This window comes from Lichenostomus cassidix, chromosome 2 (assembly GCF_008360975.1).
Source record: "Lichenostomus cassidix isolate B80296 chromosome 2, HeHo_3.0, whole genome shotgun sequence".
NCBI classification, from domain to species: Eukaryota; Metazoa; Chordata; class Aves; order Passeriformes; family Meliphagidae; genus Lichenostomus; species Lichenostomus cassidix.
The window spans coordinates 138481006-138506676 of record NC_139482.1 but is presented as its reverse complement, the minus strand read 5'-3'; the positions used below and the strand labels follow the sequence as shown (position 1 = coordinate 138506676).

At 40.4% G+C, this 25671-nt stretch overlaps 1 protein-coding gene across 1 annotated transcript; it reads left to right on the top strand.

Annotated features, from left to right (window-relative positions):
• The first annotated feature begins 5578 nt into the window (after positions 1-5578).
• On the top strand, positions 5579-22041 carry TNFRSF11B (TNF receptor superfamily member 11b). Its single transcript, XM_085053444.1, has 5 exons — positions 5579-6039; positions 15298-15667; positions 19142-19336; positions 19653-19877; positions 20906-22041. Exons 1-5 carry the CDS (start codon positions 6010-6012, stop codon positions 21292-21294), a joined length of 1209 nt encoding a protein of 402 aa, XP_084909570.1. The 5' UTR covers positions 5579-6009; the 3' UTR covers positions 21295-22041.
• The last annotated feature ends 3630 nt before the right edge of the window (positions 22042-25671 follow it).

Genomic DNA, 25671 nt, shown 5'->3' with positions numbered 1-25671 from the left:
AGAAGGGTGATCCATGAATGATGAAGACAGAGGTGGTTGGGGGAAAATGGGCAAGCTGAGGCTGGCCTCAGTGGCATGGAAAAGGAAACAGAAGCCACATGAAAACAGACATGAAGAAAAGGACCATGTCACTCTCAAAGGTGTGGAAAAAATGCTTTAACTCATTTCAATGGGAAAAGAAAAGGCTGTTGGAGAAATTCAAAGCAGCATGGCATTGATACGACAGACAGCAAAGCCAGGAACTTTTCATAAATCAGGAGAAAAGCAGTGCTCTGTGTCTGAAATTAATGTATTTGTAATGTTATCTACATTCCTATTAACTCATAGAATTGTCATGCAGATTGCTTGATACTTGCAGCTGAAAGATGTTGCTTTTACACCAAATATTCTTAGTTTTATTTCTTTAAAAGACTGTACTCTCTCACAGCGGCTTTTCTGTCCAACCTCAGCAAAGTCTACACTTGAGGCTCCAGTCTCTCATGTCACCTGTATTTCAGATTCTTCAGCATCGAAAGCCCCTGCTGTACTGTAGATGTTTACTGTCACAAGAAGCAGCCAAGGTCCTGTGCCCAGGAGCAGCCAGCTTCTTCTCACAGATGACAACTGCCTTTAACAACTTTCCTGGTTGAAAGGGGAGAGCCTAGCAAACCACAGGTGGTGAAACCATTTGGATGTAATTTATACAGGCTGTCCATCAAGCTGCACAAGCCAATGGCTGGTTCACAGTTGAATGAACCCAGTGTCTGAGAGATTTGAATTCAGAACATGTAGCAAAAAACCCTCAGATCTCCATGCAAAATTCACTGAAGGCTGAGAGTGCCATCATTTCTGGCCTAACAATCCTGCGTATATGGAAAACCAGAAGGAGGGAAAGTTTGTGCCATGTTAATAATGCCCAAATATACACAATGAAGTCAGACTGAAAGCAATGAAATTGCAGACACTCCTCATGAGCTAAGAGCACCATTTTCCTTAACCAGTGACCTTCAATTACAGAGTAGCAAGCAAATTAGTAGAGACAAAAAAGAAAAACCTGTTAGCCAGAAAATCTTACTGGCTAAAGCTTGTCTTGTTTCAGTTCCAGTTTCCATAGCTTTCGGTAAAATATGTGCTGTCTTTTTCTCTTTTGAAGTACTGGTATTAACTGGAAATGTTGATTCTGGGAACAATGAATTCCTTCTTATCAAATTGTGGGGTTTATGACTTAGTTTTTCAGAAAACTTTAAAGGTTTCTGAGAGCTTGAAGGATCTGAATCATCGCCTCAAGCCTCCCGATGTCAGAGAGATGAAGTTATGAAGAAATTTCAAGACCAAGTATGGCAAGCGCAGGATTGGCTAAATAAAACTGTCATTTCTCAGCTGGCAGCTCTTCAGCATTCCTTATGCTCATGCTGGTTTGCCTCTAGGCTGGAGTGACTGTGAAGCAGGCTGGGATGTAAATTTACAATGCAGTGGTTTGGTGGTCCCCATACAGAGAGGCGGGTTTACGCTGAACTACAGTCAACTGAAAGGTAGGAATCTGATCTTATTCAGTTCAAATTGTGTATACAATCTGAAAAATTCACAAATCCAGATGATTTACATGGTGTCAATACACTTTGAAAGGGAACTGGAGAAGGTAACATCATCTGCAAGCAAAGGGTGTCCACACAGGGAACCAGCACTGTTCAGATTCACAATCTGACTTAATTCCCTAGGTAGACAAGCCCAAACAGCAAAGAATATACGGCCTTCTTCACTTTCAAGTTGGAGATGTTTCTACTTTTTTTTTTTTTTTTTTTTTTGCTGTAATGCTACAAACCTTCTGTGACTCTTAATTTTCCAATTTGTCCATTGCAACCTTCAAATCCTATAATCCAAATCAAGTTCTGTTTTGATAGGATAAGCTCTGTATTTCCTTCTCTGGACACAGTCTGAGAAGTGGGATTTTCCTTTTTGTATATTAGCCCCATGTATCTGCCTCAGATTTACAAAACAAGCCAAAGCCTCAATTTAAAAAAAAAAAGAAGCAAACCCACTTACAAGATAAAACAAGCCACACAGTTAAAACAAAGTTAATCACGTAGGTATAAGGTTTCTTTTGACAACATTATTAGCTAAATAACTTTTCTCTTCCTTCGGTATATATTGGCATGAAATCTTTTCCCGTTTCTGACTTATAGGAGAGTAAATGGATGGGTAAATAGCTGAAGAAGGTTTTCTCCTACCATGGCCAAATCTGAGACACACTTTCCTGCTACCTGCACCACCACATTGCCTGCAGATTAACAGTTTTCTTTAAGCCTCCATTTTCAAAGTGTTCTCAGGGTAGTTCAGATCATCAGCTTTTACAATTTAAAGACTAATTTCTAAGGGACAGCTGTAATAGCATGGTAGAATGTCAGACTGTTTCCTTTTTGCAGCTACTAATATGTTTGCTTTCAGAGTCTATCTATCCTTTTGAGATTCCTCTTCCCCTTAGTTTGACAGAAATCTCTTAATGACGAGTTTCTGAGTGTTCTCTAAATGCAACATGTGGTGAACTCTAAGTCCCAAGCCTGAAGCCACAGTCTTCCCACTGTTTGTTACTTGGGCTCGAAAAACATCACACTGATATACTGAGATGACTCAGTGAGGCAGTGTTCACCTGCCAGCACCAACTCATTGGTTGGGACTAGTGAATTTTTCCAGATATCAGACAGGCTGGAAGAGCAAAGCCATTTATAGACCTGGTGATTATAATGATGCATGGGAACAAAAATAAATTTACAACAGTAATAACATCCAGGACAGCAATACAAATAGTGAGGATAAAAACCAGGGAAAGACAAATACCTGTCTGGAAATATGACTACTAGTGAATCAATAAGTTGATGTCCTACCAAAAGCACGTCACTGCAGATTGAAAGCAATGTAGAATTGGTATCCTTCAGTCTGCCCAAGGCAAGCTGTCCTTTTCTTCCAATCTTATGTACTGTTAGAAGTTGCAATGATACATTTCTGTTAACTAGAGGGCTGTTTATGCATCACTTTTAGCTAGACTGTTAAAATATTCCTGTAACTGGACTGGAGTACTTCATGCCTGTAATACTCAATGTTTTAGTTTTGTTAGTGAAAGAAGAAAACCTGATTTTGTTAGTTTCTTTTCCTATGACATTTTGTAAACTATGCTACAAATAATGAAGAATTTAAGACACTTAACTTTTAAAAAATATTTTCAGGCTGTGTCCCTTCTGTTATGGCACGTAGTCACAAACATGGTTCTTCTAAACACTGCTGAGAACAGCTTGGTTGTAGCATGGACAAGTGTTTATTACAGGGTTTACTGCCTTGTCCTATGATTCTATGCTCTGCAAAAGCACATCTTAACTAATTCCCAAAGGCAAAGTGGGAACATTGTAAAACACTTGTGAAAACATTCAAACTGCAGTTTAAACCTTGTTAAAGCACAGCTTTTCCTTGGAAACTGACACTGAAAATGGCAGTGTGGGATCCTGTATTTATTGTGTATGTGTGATTTCAGGATCAAACATGCTAAGTACAAGCACATAGTTGTCTCCTAACATCCACAGCCACTCTACAGACTCCAATGAGATGAGATAGTTGAAACTTTCATGTTCATGTATGGTTAAGATGATGGTCTCCTTAGCAGCTGCCCAAACCTGCTGTCATCACTGAAACAGATACACCTTGGCCCCCTTCCACTTAGCTGAATGAGCTTGAGGAGGATCTGTTTTCTTCTCATTAACCTGTGTCATTTTTTCATTGCTTAGGGAAGAAAAATGTCTTTTCAAATAAGTCAGCATACCTACCTGAACAAAAACATACACAAAATAGTTGTGTTGAAGATGCCACTTCTTAACAATCACCCCATTTTCAGCTAAAGTATTTTAATGGCTTTTTAATTTGTTTTCTGGTCTGGTTCATTGCATAAAATATTTCCATCTCTAGAAAATTCTGATATGAACAATATCGTCCATACACATTAATCTGTTTAAATACAGGCTTGTGAGCTATGGTTTTATTTCTCTACAGAGCCAACTGTTGAGCATTTATGGCTAGTACCTTCAATGAGAAGACAAAACCCCGTCCAAAGCCTATTGAAATTCAGTTAAATGGTGTTAATTGATCACAGGGAGCTTCCTATGGGTTTGGTGCTTTTCTTTCTGCTGTATCTGAGATGGAAGCAATCAACCTCATCTACTTGCCAGGAACCCCTGACTTGACACTGGAGCCACTTCCAATCAGAAGAGACACATTGCCATGTCCAGCTCTTGGCATTTGAGAGGATAAAGATAGTATAGCTTAAACTTCTGCTTAAGAACTTAATAACTTCTGCTAATGGAATTGGTGCAGCATTATGGTTGACACTTGAATTTGGTCCCTATATGGAGAATACCATACTCACACATAGCTACCCTGACATGCTCAAAGATGTCCGTGACAGGAACAGTCCTTCCCCCTGCCCCACAGTGAAAATGTAGGAACACAGAGGTAGAACTTGTTTATTGGTACTACTGTGCTTTTCTCTGGGCAATATGTTCATAAATATATTTATGAATAAATGCTAAAGTACTAAAAAGCTCTGAAAAGATTACAGGAACAGTTACATCATCCATTCCAGGTACAATGCCAAATTAAGCCGTGACTACTACCCAACAGATGTCAGCAATATACACTCAGGTGGTAGAGTTTATGTGCCAGTTTTCACATCCCTTCTTACAGAGAACTTACCACTTATTCAAGTGTCTAGAATTTTTATCATCCTTACAAGTGTAACCAGCATCTGTTTCAATCTTAGGCTATGCTTGATACATGTACAAATGCTTATGGATTGGTAAGGAGGCATGTGTAAGGCTGTCCTTGAAGACTGTGGTTTCCTGACAGTGTAGCTGAATTTTTATTAAATAATATGCAGGCTTTCTCCACCTCAAAGGGGCAAAACTGCACAGCCCAGTGCCAACAGGGCCCCAGTTTCAAATGCTTGAGAGCTGGTATATCCAGAGCTGAGGTTTTGGTCTGGCCTCTGAAAAGGGAGAGAAAACCATCTCTGAAATCTGGAGGCACATCTAGGTTTGGCTTCTCCCCCAGGACCCCACAGGCTCCCATAATACCTTACGGCCGTCTGCAGGTTGGGCTAAGAAATCCTTTCTCCGCACCTCTGCTCTGCTCCACACCTGGCACACACAGCTCTCCGGGGCTTCCATGGAGCCCTGGGAGCAACCCCGGGAGGCACTGACTGTAGGGCTTGATCCTCACGGATTTAGAAAAATACTCTTTTCTAACTAAAACTGGGGGGAAGCGGGGGGAAAGGAAGGAAGAACAGCCCTGAGTGGGGCTTCCCCTGTGGGCAGGAGCATGCTGAAGACACGGCTCTCGCTGGAAATCCCAGCACAAGCCCTGCGCCGCCGCTCCCCCGGGCCTCTCCCCGGCCAAGCTCCTCGGGCCGCTGCAGGCCGACAGCGCCCGGGCAGCCTCGGCGAGCGGCAGGCGCCGTCCCTCGCATTCCTGCCTCAGCAGGGAAGGGAAGGGAGCGAGGGGGATCCTCCTTCTCCTCAGCTTCCCCCGCCCTGCCCTTTGCTTGCAGCCAGCCCCGCTGCTGTGAGCCGCCGGGCAGCCGAGCCGCCCGAGCGGAGCTCCCCTTCGGCCCCGCTGCTGAGGGGAACGCCGGGCGGCACAGCCAGACAGACAGCCAGAGAGCAATTAAACCCTCCCCTGGCCAGCCCCCGACACTCCCTTCTGCATTTTCCAGTCTGTGGTTACGACGCTCAAAGGGTTCCATTAAGTCACCAAGTTTTACAGGTTCCTTAAAAAAAACGGGGGGGTAAGGGGGGCCGTGAGGGGGAGTGCGCGAGAGAAAAGTTTGGTCATGACAGGGAATGTGTGATCAAAGCTGAGCCCGAGCTTCCTGTCACACCGGGACTATATATATATCGTGTCTTTAATGTTGGGAATGTAAGCAGCTGCTGGAGCCTGGCGCTGACTCTCTGCCTGATTCCCAGCGCGCTGAGGTTTCTTCCACCGACCACAATGAACAAGTTGCTGTGCTGCACGCTTGTGGTGAGTCCTTTGGAGAGGTACATGGGCTCTAGGATGCATCACAGCTCACACAGCAGGCTGGAGAGACACACGGCTTTTCTTCTGGGGTTTTTAGGGGTGTTTGTTTGTTTGTTTGTTTGTGGGTTGTTTTGTCTTCTCTCCGTTTTCTTGGTAAACCCTTTTTGTTTCATCTTTCCAAACTTTCCTGGTGAGTTTGGAATGTAATGGGCACGTCCAGCTCCATGGAGACAGCAGGGATTTTCATCCCATTTTCAAGGTAGTGGCATGATTTGCTTTTCTTTTGCTTTTTTCCCTGTCTTTCTCCCTCTTTTAGTAAGGCCTCATCATATTGGTCTGAAGCAAAACCCTGTATTGAGTGTTGAATTTAGAAACTGTAGGCTGGGCTGCTTGTTTCTGATTTACAAAAGCTCCATCCCTGCCTGCCTCTAATCTCAGCTGCAGTGGCATTCTTGATATCTCAGATACTGGGCTGGCTTTCTTATCTGGGCAAACCACTGCGGGCTCCACAAAAAAACTCCTAAGTGTGTGGTGATTGTCTTGGCTTAGAAAATTCAGCTTCATGTGCAAGAAAGCGATGAATTAGTAGCTATGTCAGTAGCTATTACAGAAAAGGTTGTGTTATTAAATCTGGTATAAGCCCCTGCTTTAATAAGTTTTTGTTTACTTGGTAATTTAGTAAGCTACTTCCAGATGCAAATTTAGAGATGTTAGCAGTGCAGTAAATCTTTCAAAATGTTATTTAATCCATTTAGTCATATGGAATTGTATATGAGTTCAGTTTAATTAAAATCTGCTTACAGACAGATCCTGTATAACATCTCTTTGAAGGCTATTCATCTTTTGCATACGGAAACTTTCAAAGAAAAACATTAAAAAATAATATTCAGAGCAGGCTCTTGCTCATGCCAGCACAGTCACTTGGTTCTGGGTTGTTTTGGTGAGTACAACGGCATTAATGTTGTGGCAGAGCATTAGAACTGAGATCCATTTATTCTGAAAGCTTTTTATAAATGCAACGAGATTTCCAGGATCTGATGAGTAATGCGTGTTTATTACTCTCTGTACAACTTTCTGAAAGAGCTTTTTGAGAAACAAACCCAAAGTAATTAATGGTGCAAGGGAAGCAAAATTTGTCAGGCTTGTGGTTGGCAGATTGAAACATAGGACAACTTTTTCATCTCATGTCTGATGTTGTGCCTGCTTTGTCAATATGAAAGCACAGGAAGTTAATCTGGGAATTTCAGCAATAGCTGGTTATCAACTTGGCTTATCTGTGGCTGCCATAAAATAATCACATCAGGATTTTGATTTTGATTAAATGCACCATGCCTGTTCATGTTCTCCCTTAAAGTGATAGCATTTGGTGAAGTTCAGCATAATCCTCTGGCAGATGAGTATTGGAGCTGAAATACATCAGTGGCAGTACATGCCAAAGAGCATCATAATTCAACTGTATTATTATTATTAAGCAATTTATGTAAAATTTTTGTGAAATTTAAGTGCTGTCAGATGTGCTAGTGCTCAGAAAAGTAGCTTAGTACTTGTTTTATAAGAACCTTTTTAGGAGGCACAGCTACAGTTTGAAGTTCTGTGTCTTTGGCTCACATACCTCCAAACCTAGTTTGGAGACATCATAGCTAAAAAGACTTTTGGGGCATGATGTACTTTCAGCCTTGGCCTCTTTGCTGAGGTTTCAGAAGGGTTACCTGCTGTGGTGGTGCACTCACATTTGTGTTGTTTGCTTGGAACACTAAAGCTGCTCAGAAACATGAAATTTGACTGAACGGAAAGAAATTCCCCAGAGCTGAATCTCATTACTTGTCACGTAACTATCTTGACCCTTATACTTGACCTTTCTCTATTTTGGATCTCTGGTCACATGTGACATTCTTTTTCTGGCCTGCCTGTTGGGTTTGCTGTGTGTAGGCAGCAGTGGCTTTGCAGCCCGCGAGGGTAGGAGTTAGCTTTCTGTCTGACTTTCTTTCTGTCTGTCTGCATGTGTCTTGGTTAAAAATAAAAAACTAAGGTTACCAGAAGAATTTTTAAAAGATATTGTCACAGTTGAAGCAACACCCACCATTCAAATCTCATGGAAAACTTAATTTTGTTCCTTCTGTAAAAACACCTGTTTGCACATAGTACTGGACATACATTCTGTAGCTAGCAGGCAGCTGTTAGTAATGCTGTCAGACTGCAGTCAGAGTGGGAATGTCCCACGTTTGGGTTAGCTCTACACCTTGCTGTCAGTCTGCTGGATAACGTTCCAAAATGTAAGAAACGTATTTTGGAGTGTATCTAGTTGGTTTTTCCTGCTTTCTCCCTTTACAAGCTTCAAGGCAAATGTAACTCCTATAAATGAAGACTTTCAATTTAGCACTTCTTTGATAAGATGTAAAACTGCTCTTCAGCTGAATTTCATTTTCCTACCACTGAAAATGAAATGGTGGTTTAGACCCCTAAATTGCTTTGTGAATGACAACTAATGGTGCCTCAAAAACTCTCCACAAGACTTTTTGACATGTTGCGTTACTGGCAGACAAATGAAGACAGTGTTTCATGGCCTCAGTTTTGGATACGTGTTACTCAGGAGAGTCACCAGCTGAATGCCTTATGTAAAAGAACAGCCTCCACTTTATAAAGCATCTTCCAAACAAAAGTAGGTCCTGTTATGTCCAAAGTGAGCAGATTACAATGAAGCAGTTGGCAGAATGGTAAAACAGATTTATAAGCTGAACTCAAACTAGTGAAAATGACCCCATGTTAGCTTTCATTGTGTACCTGGCACTCAGCTGTGGTCTGCTGAAAGGTCCTTTGTCAGGGCAGTGCTCTTTGGGACTGCAACAACCCATGGGTCAGCAGTGCTGCAGAACTCCCCCTGGCCCAAAGAGGTTAAATGTGGTGATTGCATGGGCCTCCAGAACAAGATGCAAGATGAGAGCAAGATGAGAAGGATGAGAGCTGAGTCTCTCACAGACAGATGGGAATAATTTCTCCCAGAATGACAAGTATTTTACAATGGTTATTTTCAGTAGGTGGACGTGGATCTGATTCAGCATGACATTGTTACATACTGGATCTGAGATCCAAACTATTGATGAGGAGGACCTTGATAATATCATCTAGTGCTGTATTTTGCCAGTGGGATTTCTCTGGGCCTGTGCGTGATTTCAGTGAGGAATTCTGCTTGAGGGCTGAGGATATGTGAAGGCCTCCTGCCTTAGCTTTGTCCAAATAACTTTGTGTAGAAGGCAAAGTAGGAGAGTTGTGAGGTTTTACTTTGAACCCAATGCAAACACTGGGAGCAGTCTGACAGATGTCTTGAATGATTATTTATCACACAAGAAAATATGCTTTGGAATACTTGTGGAATGCAAAACAGAAACAGATTTATCTTTCCCAGCAAATTAAATGTTCTCCTTTGGTCTACAACCCAAAACCACAAAGCCAAGCTATATAATAATATTTTCATATGCTGAAAAGCCACTTTCTTTTCTGCCACAAAGCAGTGATTTAAAGGGATGATGCTTGAAGGATTTTTACTTCATGTGCTTTGTCTTCTAGTTCATTTTAATTCAACAAGAGAAATCAAGCAGCTCTTTGCCTTACATTTAAAGATGAAAGAAAAGGGCGTGTATTTTTTATGCCGAAGATCTGAAATGAATTTTTACAATCACATTATTTCTCTTTCAAAAGCATATTCTAAGGACTCAAATAAATGGACTGCACAGGCCTTTTATGTTAGCATTGTGTATGCTGACATAAAGATGTTATGTAGAAATATAGCTTCAGGCCTAATGTGCTGAGTGACACAATGAAAGAGCTGCTCTCTAACCTTGGGTAATTCGTGTTGAATAAGTTCTCAGTATTTACTTGCATCACACTGACTTGTACTAGACTTTTATTTCAATATTTACAGTTCATCCCAATTCCTTACACTGAGACAGCCATCCTGAGAGGTGCCCAGAATTTTCCCCAGAGAGACAAATAAAGATTGAGCTCTTCAGTCCTTTCAGAACTGAGCCCATGACACTAGAACACAGTTTCACCTAATAGTTAGTTAGATGTAGTTAATGATACTAGGTTTTGTTCTGGTTTTCTTTTGCTGTAACCATTTTGTTACTGATAGCATTTCATACTCATAGAACAAAAAACCCCTAACCTTTAGGAGTTTTTTTAAATTAAGCCTTGCATCTCACTGCCCCTAGAAAAAACAGTTTACAGATTAATCAAATTAACAGTTCATTTGTTGAGATGAAAAAGATACTGAGCATTATTGGCTTCCCTCAGTGTTGGGATACAAAGGATTGGCTGAGGGGTTGAAACTGAAAGAAACTGCCTACATCTTTCTAGTCCATTTGCCAGCTCTTCCAGGAAACCAAATGTCATATTTACTTTCAGAAAGGCATTGAGAACTATATTTAAGATACATGGGTTTCTTACACCTGCTTCTCAGTGAAAGGCTGTTCCCAATCTTCCTGTGAGGAGAGAATCCCCTTTTCATTTGCCAGCATTATCCTTTAATGGAGAAAGTTCTCTCTGAGTTCACTATCTACTGAATCTATAGCTTCTTTTGTGACTTACCAAGCTACTGAACAAGTCCAGATCCTCTCCAAGAAGAAGCTCTCCATTTCCCTCTAAACTTTCTCTGTTCTACTTCACAGTGAATTACCCTAAACAAGGATGAACAGAATTTTATACAACCTTCTGAATGACAAATCCATTAATCTGGCCATGTGCACCACTGTTGGATGTCAGCTTTGGTTTCTTAAGGGCTATAGGATGAACATATTCATTGTCCCTACTTCTGATTCCAGTAGACTGAAGCTGGACTTGTAGTTTCCTTTTTCTTTCAAACTAGCAACATGACGCCTCAAGCAAGAGCAAAACAGGCCAGTGCCAGCATGATTATGGAAGAAATCTTGCTTTCCATGAAGCTTCTGGGGAGACCACTGTTCAGAACTAGTAAGTTCTGATCATGGCATTTTCCTGTGCTCAAATAGTGCTGTTTCTTACAGAAGATATTCAGGTGCTTAGTATGTAGACCTTTAAATATGGGCATCCAGATCAATCAGATTTTTTGTGTAGCTTAGAATCTGCTACCAAGTTGGTCATAGCATAGTTTAGGAGAGGAAATGTCAGGAATGGCATAAAATGCATTTAAACACCATTTTAATTTGTCTTAGGAACATGCTTTTGAAGAGCCTCTCCTGATCATCCTTATTTACTGTATTTTAGTTTCCACATCAGAGCAGCCCTGGAGTGTACAAAGTGGATTTACCAAAGTAAACTGGACTGATGAAAGTAATTCCAGAGATGGATCCCAGAGACACACACCAGATGCACTGTAACCACTAATGCATGCTTATCCATGAGAGCAGATTGAAGTTAGTCCAAAATATGCCCTCAGAATAATACATAATGTGGCTGTCAGGTGCTCTGCACCATCTGTTTTGCTCTGCAAATCTGCTGTAACAGGTGATGCAAATTCCTAATGTAAGCACAAACTCAGTGTTGTTCAGCCAGGAGAAAGGAGAATTTAGTAATGTTCCCCTCCAGCTTATTCTGTGAATTGGGCGACAGAAAGAGTCTTTTCATTCTGTTTGTGCCAAGTTGTGTGGCAGTAAAACTAGTGAAAATTATATCTCATTGTCTTCCACCATTACTACTGAACTTTTGCAAAACATCTGAGAAATAGATAGTCTTTACTTTAGCACTTGATGTAGGTTTAAAGATAACTTTTGATTTGCAGGTTGCATATCAAAATTCAGAATACTCAGTTTTGCTACATGTTTTCAGCCTGCATAGAGGAGGATTTTGCAGATCTTTTTTCTTAAGTATTATCAAATAACCTATAGTAGTCTTATGAAGTGTGGTATTGGGGATTGAGGTCTAGAAATGTACTTTGCACCATACTAATGGCTGTACTGGGTCTAAAAAAAAGAAAAAAATCTAAGAAAAATGCCCTGAACAGACTCACATGCTGTCTAGATCATTGATACCTGGTGCAGAGAAGAGATGGAAGAAAAAGACAGAAAAATATTGCTGTTTTTCCAAAACAGTCCTCAAGACTCGAGCAATTTTTGGTTTGGGATTTCTTGATCAAAAGGTGATGTTTATGTTTAATAGTCCTTTGTTATTTTCATCCATTACTATGTCAGGAAACATCTTGAACTCAACTGTTTGCAGTGTCCTACGGCAGTGAGTTGCACTGCTTGCTGTGCTAATAGAATCATAGCAGTCAAACAGTAGTAGTAGCTCTGTGTTGAAAATTATGTATAAAATGCTCTTGTACAATACTGAGATATTGATTGCATTTATATCTTTAGTTTGACTGAAGAATCTTTTTGTCATAATTGTTTACTAAATAAAATAGTTGGATCCTGCGTACGTATGGCTCAGCCACTGATCAGTGGATTACTGCAGTTACATAATGTGTGTTTCTGGAAAAAAAAGGGAAGACAAGTGTGATGTGCTTTTCTTTTAAAAGCACAAGGAAAAATCAAATGGGAAAATTGATTGTTCTTTTAGTGATGCTGATTTATTAATGTATCCTTGCAGGGTTTGGTTATATTCATTTAGATTAATAATATTCTGGTTGCCATTATTAGTTCATAGTTATTGGTTCTTCCAAAGACAAAACTCTGCACGTCTCACACACATATTATTCAAGTTTTGTTTTGCTCAATTTTTTAAATCAATTCCTCTCAAATTGTGTTGAAATGTTTTCAGTTTTTATTGGCTTGTTTTCCACAGCTGTAGGTTCTTCCGGAAGCAAGTGCCTTCCATTTTCCCCTACAAACCCCTATGCTTTCATAGCCTGATTATTGAATTCTAATTAATTTTAATGCTGAATCATCCCCTGCAGCAAAACTCTTTCCATGCCTTACATGGTTTCCAATGTAAATAGCTGAGTAAAGAAAATAGATAAAATCTTGTTGTTCTTGCTCCTGCTTGTTTCAGAGTAGAGTTAACAGTCATGAAATGATTCACGTACCTGTTCATCACTTGAAAATGTGTCAACAAGGGCAGAGGCACAACCCAGAGCAGCAGACTGTACTGCAGTGACAGCTTCGGATTTGTTGGGAGCTGTGCACTGCAGAGCATGAACACTGGTGTTTCTGCATGAGGACGTGCTGCCCATATGACTGGTTGCTGTCCCTACTAATTTTCACAGGGTCAGATTTTCACCTCTGTGGGTATTGTCTTGGGTTTCCACAGATGCCAGCATGAAGTGTGGGCTGACGCTTGTCTTTGTAGCACCTGTGGCACGTGTTGTAGTCTGATATGTTCTGTGAAGGGAATGCATGTGTCCATGCAAGTCTTGGACTCTGGGATGCCATTTTATCTATAACTGAATTAAAACCATAGAAGAAAACCTTACGGTTCACATCAACAATTAATGAGATTACCAGGACTTCCTCATTGCTACAGTCGTAGGTGTAGATTTACCAAGGGTGGGGGCATTTTTCCTCAATGTAAAGCCACTCACTATTAAAAAATGTGCTGCACCCTCTTTGCTAAATAGATCACATGAAAGGAAAATGGAGTTGTTCATCAAACTTCAAAGACTAATAAGGAATTTCTTACAATTAAAGGTATTGTGCATTGAGACCACAAGAAAAGTGAGATCTCCACCTACAGAAATCACAGATGGGATAAGTTATCAGACTTAGTCAAGGGTAGTTACAAGAGGCTGTAGGGAATATCCATCTATTTACATTTCATTCCTCAGCCTAAGTATAGCTGTATAAAAAGTAGATTCATAGACAGGCAACAGGAGAGTGCATTTAAAAATATTTGTTTAAGCAGTAAGAATTTCTAAGTTAAGCACCTAATATCAGTTGGTATTTACTGTGACTTGTGTTAGGGCAGATGAAGTTTTAAATTGTCCTTTTCAAACTTAATAAAACTATGGCTTTAGAAGTGCCACGATGTGGCAGAAATGAGTCCCTTAAATGAAGCAGCTCAAGGAAATACAGAGTCAAAAAAAAAAAGAAAAAAAAAGAGTTAATTCCGCTTACACTTTGGCGGCATTTGGAAAAGAGGGAACACCCTTTTGAAATTGAATTGGCAACTGTATTAGCTGACAGGGATTAAAATAGCAACAAAGACAAGTCAGCAAGATCTGTAATTTGATTGGATATATAGAAAAATATCTTAATTCAGACCCAGTTTACTTAATCTTTATACAATGTACAAGCTTTGGAAGAGAAGTGGCACATGCAGCTGTGCATGCAGTGCTGGGACAGAGCTGGGTAATTAGTGAGGAGAGTGAGCTGTTGGCAGACCCTGTGGGGCTCAAGGTGGTTCCTGGGAGTTATTTTTGTGGTAGAATGGTGGAATCACAGAAGCAAATTTTCAATTATAAGCCCAAAACAAAGTGATATAGAGGTTATATCTGCAGCAGGGCAGGGTATCTCAGATCAAGAGGTCCCAAATTACACCAGCAAAGCAGACTGTTGAAGGAAGCAGGAGGACTGTAGCTGTCATGACGTGTGCTGCTACTGAGCCAGCTGCTCACGACAGCTGTAAGCCTGGGGTTTTTGGTAGGAAATGAAATCATTGACTTCGTCTTTTCCTGCTCTTGCCATTAAGTCCTTAATGTGCCATTCATAACCTGTGTCATTGTTTAGCACTCTCTCAAGCTGTGTCTTCACCTTTGATGTAGCTGCCACATTACATCCCAAGAGCTGCTGCATATCACTGAAAAACTAAATGGAAGGCATTGAAAAGTAACTTCTATTGTTCTAGCCATTAATTGCTGCTAAAAAGAAGTAGTGTAAGAGAAACAGTGTAAGGAATCACCTTTAAAGGTGTCTGTGGTGATGGTGCAGTACAATTGTCAGATTCTTATGCTCAGGCACAATTTCTTTTGCACTGAAGAACTCAAACCTTAAGAATACAGGGGTGCATAATCCCCACCTCGGCTGTGCATTGGACGAAATCTCTGGTGTAAGGCAGTATCCCAGTGATATTAAAAGGGTGTAAATCAGAGAAGAATAGGATCTACATCTCTGGAAGAAGAAGGAATCACTTGGTCTGGAAGCTTTGCTAGATAAGATCCTGTAATTTTCTCATTCTAAAATAGATATGGGAGAGTCTGGAACCTGGCCAATATCTTGGAAATTTCTAATGCAAATATTTGTTTGAAGATAGTGACATGAGTAGGCTCATAAACTTATTAAAGTGCAGGTTTCTTTGTGACCATGGTCCTCCCCGGAACTAAAAGGAAGTGATGTTTTATTTTCCTGCTGCTAGCTCTTGGACATTTCTGTTAAGTGGACCATCCAGGATGACTCTCCCCCCAAGTACCTCCATTACGACCCAGGGACATCTCGGCAGCTGCTGTGTGAGCAGTGTCCTCCTGGGAGCTACGTGAAGCAGCACTGCAGCGCCAGCAGCCCCACGCAGTGCGCCCCGTGCCCGGCTCAGTACTACGCTGACGAGTGGAACAGCAACGAGGAGTGCCAGTACTGCAGCACCGTGTGCAAGGAGCTGCAGTTCGTCAAGCAGGAGTGCTCCAGCACGCAGAACCGCGTCTGCGAGTGCGTCAAGGGCAGGTACCTGGAGCTCGAGTTCTGTCTCAGGCACACGGAGTGCCCGCCCGGCTTCGGGGTGGCACAGGCAGGTGGGTACCACTCCTCAATGCGCACTGACTTCATTAGAGCTCTGCTGCACGGCCGTGACTCGTGGCAGTTACAAGATTAGGAGAGAGGTTTGTCCACAGGAAACTGCAGGACAGTAAATTGTAAAGCCAATTGAACCTGCTCTAATCTGCATCATTTGGACTGTAGCCAAAGGAAGGTTTCTCAGTGGAATACCCTGCTCCTGCTGTAATATATAACTTAATGGCAGTAGCAAATGTGGCAAATTGCGCTCTAATGAGAAACATGATGGATTGCCTCTTTTAAAGGAACATTATCTGGAATGTAGTATTTGTGTCTGTGATAAATAATAATGTTTTTCATTTTGAAATCTGCTGTTTCAAGCAACTGTATATCTTGACAAACAACAGGAGCACTACATGTTTGACACCAAGTGTATAATTATAACAACATTAATATAGCTCTAGCATCACTGCAATATGGTAATAATTAATTATCAGCATTCTAAGTGGAGTTCTTAGGGAAACTGTTACCATTATCAAGCAAACAACCATTTCTTTTTCAAGCAGGCTGACATAGTGCTGAATGTCTGGTGGGGATGTAGAGCAGAACAGCGCTTTTCAGTGGAGTGTATTCTTCATTTAAGACAACATAAATTGTTAAACCAATAGTATGTTCTTCCCTCAAAACAAAATACATCATTTATTCTTTAGCAAATGCTATGGCCCAATTTAGCTCCAATATTTAACACAGCATGAAAGAACTGTAAACTGTCATTGTACCAGAGCTTGATAACTGCCTGGAGTAGACCACTGAGGAAGGAAAGGCAGAAAATCAAAGTGTCTCAGACAACCAGTCTCCAGACTAGTGAATGATTTCCCTAGGAATGACATACCTGCAGTGAGAAACACTAGGACTGGCCTGTACATTTTAGAGCTGAGCTCAATGACAGGCTGGGAGTCCTTTTCTGGGTTATGAACCTCTCATTGGAGAGCAGCTTTGACATAAGGAGAAATGTCACTGCTGTAGCTGCTCACTAGTCCTTGAGTAATAGGTTGATGAAGCATTACCCTGATGCCCTTCTACTGTTAAGCATTTCCACTGGCAGCTACCATATTTCCATATTGTAAGCCTTCATCAACCTAAACTATTATACCCAGGGGCTTGGGTTAATGAAGTTCCACTGTATCTCTGCAGCAAGTCAAAAGGGGCCAGAAACAAAGTCCTCAGACTGTTTGGGAAGTGAACAAAGCATGAATTCTCTGAGCAACCAGCCTGCTGCATCCCTGTGAGCATGGTGGAATTTGGCAGACATATTTCAATCACTCAGTTCAGAATGAAGCAAACTTTTAAATAAGAAAAAATGTTGAATTTTGTAATTTATTGAAAAGTTGATTTCAAAAAGACCATCAGAATGAACCAGCTAAACCCAAGCAGACCTCAAACAAGGAGTGAAAATATTGTAAAAATAATTGCATCCCCCTGTGTCAATAATCAGTTTTTGAGGTGAGGCAACAAAGAAGAATTTAATAAGGATGTACCACACTGTGTTACTGCTTTCTGCCATATGATAGCCTTGAACTTTGTGATGATGCAAATTCAGGTGAAATAAAACCTAGCAGTAGAAAAATATGATTCCACTCCCACACAGGGAGATGGTGTGGTCCAGTGTCTCATTTAAGGCTTAAAGCATTAGAAATCTGTTTCCCTAGTGCCAGTTGCTCATGATTACACTGGGATATGACCTTGCTTTTGTAGTCCCTTTTTGTGAGTGCAGATTAAGGCTTTGTTCCTTTGTGCCACGGCCGGCCCTGTACGAGGCAGGGTTTTTAGCAGCACTGGACTGGGGCAGCAGCGCTGCTGCGAGGCAGCTCTGTCTCCCCGGTAGCGGCTGCCGTTTCCCTGGGAAGAATGGGGGATTCCGGGCGAATGGAGGGAGTGGCAGAAGGGCAGACAGCGGCAATTTGTGCCCTGAGCAAGAGCAGCGAGATAAACAGAGAAGCTGGCAGAGCTGGAAGGTGACTTTATTCTCAGTGCTGAGAACACTGATGGATTATCCGGTTTATTCCTCTCTTGTGCTGCAAAGATTATGCAGGAAGCTCTGAGCAGAACGATGCAGCATTTGCAGAAACTCCTTTCTTCCACTTCCTTGCTGCCAGAAGACAGCAGCAGCCTGTCGTTAGCAGACAAAGTTGCTAAAATTCAGCTGTCAGGACAGCTGATTGCTGCCTGCACAGTGCAGGTGTTGGCTGGAGCTTTGTCCAGCCCAGAGCTGCAGGCACTGCACATTGCACAAGGGCAACGCTGTGGCTGCAGAAATCACAGGATTTGGGAGGGATTTGAAACATACAGGGTCTCTGGCAGCTATACACTCCTTTGTTTTCACTCGGTGTCTGATGAAGCGTTAGAGCAGCTTGTATGCAAGCACTGTATTTCACAGCTGATTGAAAACTTGAGATTCATATGCTTTTTCTCTAAGGATTTCCCAAAATAAATAAAAGGTTACTAAAAAGCTAACATTAAAATAAATATCCACATGTAAATACTTAAAAATTACACTAGATGGAGGTATTTTCTTATTCAAATATAGTTTCCAATTATTTTAAATAAGTTTTGAGCATGTGCTTAAGTTCATGTTCAATAATGCAGCATTACATACCAGATTTCAGGCACTTGTTAAATGTTGGATGAAGAAGGATGAATTGAAAGTGAATATACAGCAGTTATTGGTGCTGTTACTTTCCTGCCACAGGTGGTTAGACTGCATAGTTTCAGATTTCATACATTAGTTTTCTTCCTCTTTGTAAATGTGCTAGAACCATACCTTGTCATTCTGTTGTTGTGTCATATATTTAATTCTGAAGTAAAACTATGCATTATAAATCACCAAGCAAAACATCTATGTCTATTAAGTATTTTTGTTATATGGGACACTGTGCTTTCTTTGCTTTTAATAATGTTTTATTCAAGCCCCAAAAAGAATTTAAGAATTGTTGTCTTTAGTTGATACTTAGTTGGGTTGTATTTTTCTCTAGAACTGAACTAACCCATTCAAATAATGTTCTGGGCAGTTATTGCAGAGTGAAATTCAGAACACATTTTTTTGCCACTTAATTACTTTACAGAATATTTGTACAGTTGAAGGGTGAAGATCAGACATAGTGTAATGTCTGAATAGACTCAAGTAACTGAGGTTTTAAAGATACTACTTTACTAAATTACCAATTTAATCAGTAATCACTGATTTTAAAGTTGATAACAAGTATATTTAGGAGCACTATTTACGCCAGCTTACACTAGCAGGAACATCATTTTCTTAAGGTGTCTTCTGTCTCTTCTTTTCTTTTCCTAAGTGATTCCTTAATAGATCACAAGCACGAAAAGCAGAAGCTTGACAGTTTAGAGAGGAATGTTTTCCTTGTTTTCTGTATTATTTTTTTTTTTCCCCACAGTTGCAGTTATACATAATTGGATGCATTATTTTCCTGTTTCCACAGGTACCCCTGAGAGTGACACTGTATGTGAGAGATGTCCAGAAGGATTTTTCTCAAATGAAACCTCATCCAAAGCAGTCTGTCTTAAGCACACAAACTGTAGTGCCCTGGGTCTCAAAATAGCTTTGAAGGGAAATGAGGTTCATGACAACATCTGTCAGGAAAATACAGATGCGACACCTCAAAAATGTGGAATAGGTATGTATCATATTAAGGAAGAGTGCTCTAAAAATATACCTTCAGTTATCATTAAAATTAATTTATCAAAATTCATTATAAAATACCTAGCTTGTTAGCTGTTTGCCTGTTATGGAGATGGCCATAGCAGAATTTTAATTATTGTAGATCAGACCAAATAGAACTGAAACACAAAGAGAAACAGCACTATAGAGACCACTTTTTAGTCTGTTTTTTAAACACTTTATCTTATCATTCTTGGTGCTTGATCTTTTTTTTTCTGAGACAGGCAGGGTAAGAGATCAGAACAATTGACATCGTCTCTTTCTCATTTCAGATGTAACGCTGTGTGAGGAGGCTATGTTCAGGTTTGCTGTTCCTACTCATCTCCCACCTAACTGGCTGAACATACTAGCAGACAGCTTGCCTGGGACCAAGGTTAGCACAGAAAATATCGAACGGATTAAACAAAGACACAGCCCTCAAGAGCAGACCTTCCAGCTTTTGAAACTATGGAAGCAGCAAAACAAAGAACAGGATATGGTCAAGAAGATTATCCAAGGTATCTTACTGTGATAGCATGTGCATTAAAAACAGCCTTCTAAATGGTATTTTAAAAATTGCTTGGGATCAAACACCCCCTGGGGATGTGTTGTGCTTGGAGAAGTGCCTGCAGGGCAGATACATTGATGAAGTAAGCATAGTGAAGTCGAGGGGAAGCAGAACAGAATTCCACTTCTCCAGATCAGTCAAGGCCTGTGTTCTTCCCAGACCTATAGTGTCCTTTGGAGTGTGTGCTGTCCATGGCCAAGGGCCCCTTTTGAAACTGCACAGCATACGAAGAATTTTGATCAAGTTGGGAAAGTGTTTCCCATTGTTACATCTGAGCAGCTGAGGTTAGAAGGAGCTGGTAGCCTGCAACTGAGAGTGCAATTTGTCTTTTGTAAAGTGGATGGAGGTTGATATTTGGGACTGGGCCATCTGTCCACAGGGTGGGGGCAGTGAGGAATACACAGAGAGGCTTTCCCTTCTTTTTCCTTTCTAGTACCTGTTTGTCTTGCTGATTCACTGCTTTGATTGTGCTGAATCTACCAAGACAGGTTTCAGAGATGAAATAGTGCTGCAGTGTTCATATCTAGGTTTTTTACAACAGTCAGGCCAACTCTCTTCATGTAAGCCACCATCAACAACCGCCACGTTCAAATGACATTTTGTCCACTCAGAATATATTTGAAAAATGCTGAAGAAATGGGGTTTTTTACCCCTCTGGTATTTAGTATGTATGCTTATGTCAGACTGTAAAGTATCTAGAGTACTTCAAAATTCAAAATTACTATTTTGACAAAGCTTGCCTAGGCATTTCTGAAGAGAATGAGCTAAATTTTCTTTCACTGGAACCAAATACTAGGAGTCCTATCACATCCAACATTTTCCAGGATAGATGAGCCTAAAAAGCAAAGCTGAGAGAATTATTTGAAGCAAAGAAATTTGGAAAGCAAATTCACCTTGAAATTTTGGAAAGTTTTTTGGAGGCTACAGTAAAGTTGCAATGTGCTGTGCTTACCTCTCCTTTCTTTTTGCTTTCTACAGATATCGATCTTTGCGAAAACAGCGTTTTAAAGCATGTTGGCCACCTGAACCTCACCTTTGAACATCTCAACATGCTGATGGCAAGCTTACCAGGCAAGAAAGTGGGAAAAGAAGATGTTGAGCGCACAATGAAACTATGTCAACCCACAGAACAAGTTCTGAGGCTTCTCAACCTATGGAGAATAAAGAATGGTGACCAAGACACCATTAAAGGTTTAATGTATGGACTGAAGCACTTGAAAATGTACCACTTTCCAAAACGAACCATCCAAAGTCTGAAGAAGGTGATTAAGTTTCTTCACAGATTTACAATGTATAGATTATACCAGAAACTCTTCTTAGAAATGGTGGGGAACCAACTTAAATCTGTGAAAGTAAGATGTGTCTAACTCAAGATATGTTTCTTTCTCCACTGACTATTTTTGCCTAATTACTGCCAGCAGTAATTAAACTGGAACATTATTTTGCCACATTATGATTTACTATTTATAGAAATGCCTGACTGGAATAGTTCTAAGTCTCCTGAAGTGGTTTTGAAGGCTTTTTTTTTCTTTAATAAAAATCACTTTTGTAAAAGCTATTAACCTTATCAGTGATGATAACACTAAGAGCCTGATTCTGCATTTTTGCACATTCAGAGTTGAAAAGTCCCACTATAGTCACTAGATGAGAAAGGAATGCCAGACCAGGCTCTACCCCAGTATTTGCTATTTATATTCTTCAAGGAATAAACATTTTTGGTGTACATATTTATTAAGTTAAATGGAAATTGTATGAGACTGAATTTTAGGAACAGAAATTAAAAGCATGCTGTATATTTTCTAGTTAAACAAAAATGATTCCATATATTTTTCTGGCAAAATTTTGTAGCATGCCCTAAGAGTTATTAATTTCTTTACATTTTGTATTTAAAAAAAGTATTATTGCTTAGTATTATTTGTATAAGTTGTGGTATCTTTTGGTAAGGATGTTTTAATTTATCCAATGATTTAACTCAAATGCAGTGAAAATACAGTACAAGTGACCTGAATATTTAAATATTCTGTGAGGAAGTGAATGTACCATATTTAAGAAGCTGGATTTTTATATAGAATTTCATAATCTTATTTTATAAAACAATTAAATTTTTCAGTTTACTTTTTGACTGGTGTTTTACTCTTGACTCTTATGTAGGAACTAATTACAAAGACAGACTATGTGGATTTTGCACCTTATTTTGGGCTGGGGTCTTTGCTACTCCATGTTTGGTCTAGTAGCTAATATGTGAACCAAGTAAATATATTGACCAGTGCTTGATTTTCCTGGTCACTGCAAAGGTGTAGAAGAAGCTAAAAAGTGTTAATGGTTCCAGTCCAAAAGGCCCAGGTGGTTGTGATATGACTGATTACAACTCCATAGACACATTTGGCGCAGCAACACGCTTGGCCTGGTGTCGTTCTTGGAGAGCTCACAACCTTTGCCCTAACCACAGCTTGTAATTTCATGGAGGAAAGATGATGCATGGCCCTGACAGGCTTGGAAAGCCTCACATATTGCCACTGTGTTTAAAGGAAGAGAGCACAGAGAGGTCACATAAGAAAAACAGTCATTTACCATTTCCCTCAGCCTATAGAATGAGGCACCTACAAAGCCCGGAGCCCCATGAAAACAGAACAGAGAGTGTATGAGTGTTGTTATCAGAAGCTCACAATTTTAAGGACCAGTGGTCATTCACAATGCAAGCCAGACAGTTTGGTGGCTTCAGAGAGAGACTGTACTCTTGGGTTTTTTTCTTTAAACCATGTGAACAGAGCTTGAATATTCAACATATTCTTTTCCATTGTAAAGGAAAGGAAAGGAAACCCATAAGCATTTAGCCTTGTATGACAAATATTCTTCTATTACAGATGAGAGGATCTTAAGCAAAGAGTGAAAAAGAGATTCCTGGTTGATATGATAGGTGTTCATCAGAATTGCTCTCCTTACAGAGAATACAAATGGGATATACTGATTTAAAAGACTTGGGATTCATTTTTCACTGAATTCTCACATCACTTTTTTATCAAAATGAATAAACTGCCTTTTAAATTTCACATTCTATTAGCATATCATTTATCAGTGTAGCTGAGAAATGGTGCTGAACACACAAAAATTTCCTAATTTTGTGTTGATTCATTTGGGATAATTTACATATTTCTACAACAGAAAGTGGTTTTACATTTAATTAAAAGATTATAACAACAGAGTCTCAAATTTGCAAAATAGATACCAGATGTTTCCATGACTCTGACAGGTGTGGAGGTTTGGGGTGTTCTAGGTGTTAAAGTGAGAATAATGATCTTACTGGCAACAAAATGAAGATCACACATACCTTGTAAACAATATCATCTTAATCCTTTCCACATATACAAAATTTTGTAATTGATAGTAGAGTTATAGTATCAAGTAATGCTATAATAAGAAAATGTATCACAGAGAGTGCTCTAGAGAAAAGCACAGTTGCTTCTTAGTACATGTTGCTTCCTAGTACAGGTTTTAATTTATACTTTTATACTTCCATATTTCAAGTAGTTACATGCAGCTCTCATTGTAAATAATACAGTATTTGTGGCCCTTCAGGAATGACAATAGTGAAGAAGGTGCTTGGAGCCAGACCCTACAGTTCATGCTCTAACTGCCATGTGAACATGCTGTGCTTCACTACAGTAGAGTATGGCCTGGACTGGACTTCCTGGGAAAGTTTAGCATTAAACTATTACCTGTGCCTTTCAAAAGAGGATTTTTTTCCCCCCTAAATTTTACATTACACCTGTTTAAGGAATTATACCTCTTAAAGCTGATTCAGTTAGTCAGTTGCCCATGCTCAGACACTTCTAAGCCAGTTTGTGCCTCATTTACCAATTCAGCTTCGCTCAGCTGGAATGACTTGAACACATCCTGAGCAGGCGACATTTAAACTGTATTCCCTTCCCCAAAGAGCCTCCAGCCCAAAATAGCTAAGACAAACAAAAGCAAGACCTAGGATAATGAGGGAGAGGGTGAGGCAAACAGAAAGTGGGAGGAATGCTTGGAAAAAATACGGGTTTGGGGGTGGTAGCTTGTTTTATAAGGAAGGCTGCAGGAGCTTCGAAGATGTGCAGTGGGCAGCAGGTGGGAGAGGTCCCTGTGTCCATGGCATGGAGGAAATGCTGCTTGGGGAGGAAGATGTGAGGGGAGGGGGGTAGGTGTGAGGGCTGGGGACAAACAACCAGAGCTGGGCCTCAGGGGTGACTTGAAGAGGGATTCTGTGCTCAGGGTGCCCTGACCTGCCAGAGCAACAGTGCCTGCTCTTCTCCAGCCTGGCTGATGACCACACTCAGGAAGCAAATATTTTGCCAGTCTCTGGCTAGAAGTGAGGCCAGCCTTGCCTTGGCGTGGATAGGAGGAGAGGAGCAGGGAAGCAAGAGGAATGTGCTGCCTCTGCTGCCCCAGCCAGGGGAATGGTTTGTCCTGCCCTGTCAGCTTCCCCTTCACTGAGAGAAAGGAAAAGCAGTTTTGGGAATATTTGAGGGAGACAGTGAGATGGGCAGGATCTTCAGCTGCAGGGAGCAGCAATTAACCACAGAGCCACCACACTCTAAGTAACCAACCCTACAAAAAATATTTTGTCACTGCAAAGGACCCATCACAGTGATCAGTCGTCTGTCCAGCTCTGCTCTCAAAGCAAGGAAGCAGCTCTGAACTATCAAAAAAACCCAATCGGTTCAAAGCAAAATTTTATGATTCCAAAATCTTTTACAACCCTGCTTTTTAAACTTTCTTTTTGTATGCACTTGCCCTCCATCAATGCAGTCTCTTGAGTCCCAGAAAATGTTTTGGAGTATGGGGGAAATTAATGAAGAAACTAGATACTAAGCTCTGTAATAATATTTTTTTATGCTGTGCACATTGCCAACCACAATAGACCCTCACCTGGTCCCTGACCATGGCCCATGAGTGCTCTCATAGTAAAAATCAATAGTATAGTCTGCTGTAGAGTGAATGTTTTAAAAATACAGCCAGGTATTAGATAGTTTTTAAAAGTTTAGAGAAGCAAATAATGACGTTTCAAAGTGATGGTTAGCAATGTGCACAAAACTAACCAAACACCACACACACACACCTTGTGCTCACACACACCATACACCAGGAACACAATTTATACTGGGGCTTCAGCAGGCTGTGGTGGGGTTTGCAACTCACCCAAGCCCTTCATCATCCTCAGACGCCCACCATGCCCATCCTGATCTGCCACATCTAATGCAGAGGTGTCTGGTTTGCTCACGAATCACCTTCAAAGTGCCCAAATTTTCGGCTTTAAAGTAATTCAAAACCATAGCTCAGAAATAACCAAATATTTATAGAAAAAAGTACCAGTACTTTCTGCAGACTATCATGAACTATTCAATTTTGGACAAATGTCAAATATGGGAAAGGCCCACCCTTCAAAATATTTCTTTGTTGAAATAACATGGAGAAGAAAAAACTGGACAAAAATAACTGGGAAAAAAGTTTGCATTTTTCTTCCTTTACCTTAGTTAGATGAAAAAGCAATATTGGCTACATGCTCAGTAGTGGCGAGAGATAAAAATACAAAGCTAAGGCTGTGATCATTATGTGACTATTCCCAGTGGAGTTCAAGGACAAATCTATGGGAAAGGATGATAAGAATGGACTCAGAATCACAATAAATTGAATAATTCTATTTTTATATCAGACTTTTGAACTGAACAAAACTTGAGACGAAGTAAAACAGATGAACACAATGT

What these genes read in the sequence shown, in the direction of transcription:
- TNFRSF11B (XM_085053444.1), top strand. Translation starts at nt 6,010, where the DNA reads ATGAACAAGTTGCTGTGCTGCACGCTTGTG. An exon ending in TGCTGTGCTGCACGCTTGTG is followed by an intron (nt 6,040 to 15,297) that starts GTGAGTCCTTTG and finishes TCCTGCTGCTAG; the next exon opens with CTCTTGGACATTTCTGTTAA. An exon ending in GGTCAAGAAGATTATCCAAG is followed by an intron (nt 19,878 to 20,905) that starts GTATCTTACTGT and finishes TGCTTTCTACAG; the next exon opens with ATATCGATCTTTGCGAAAAC.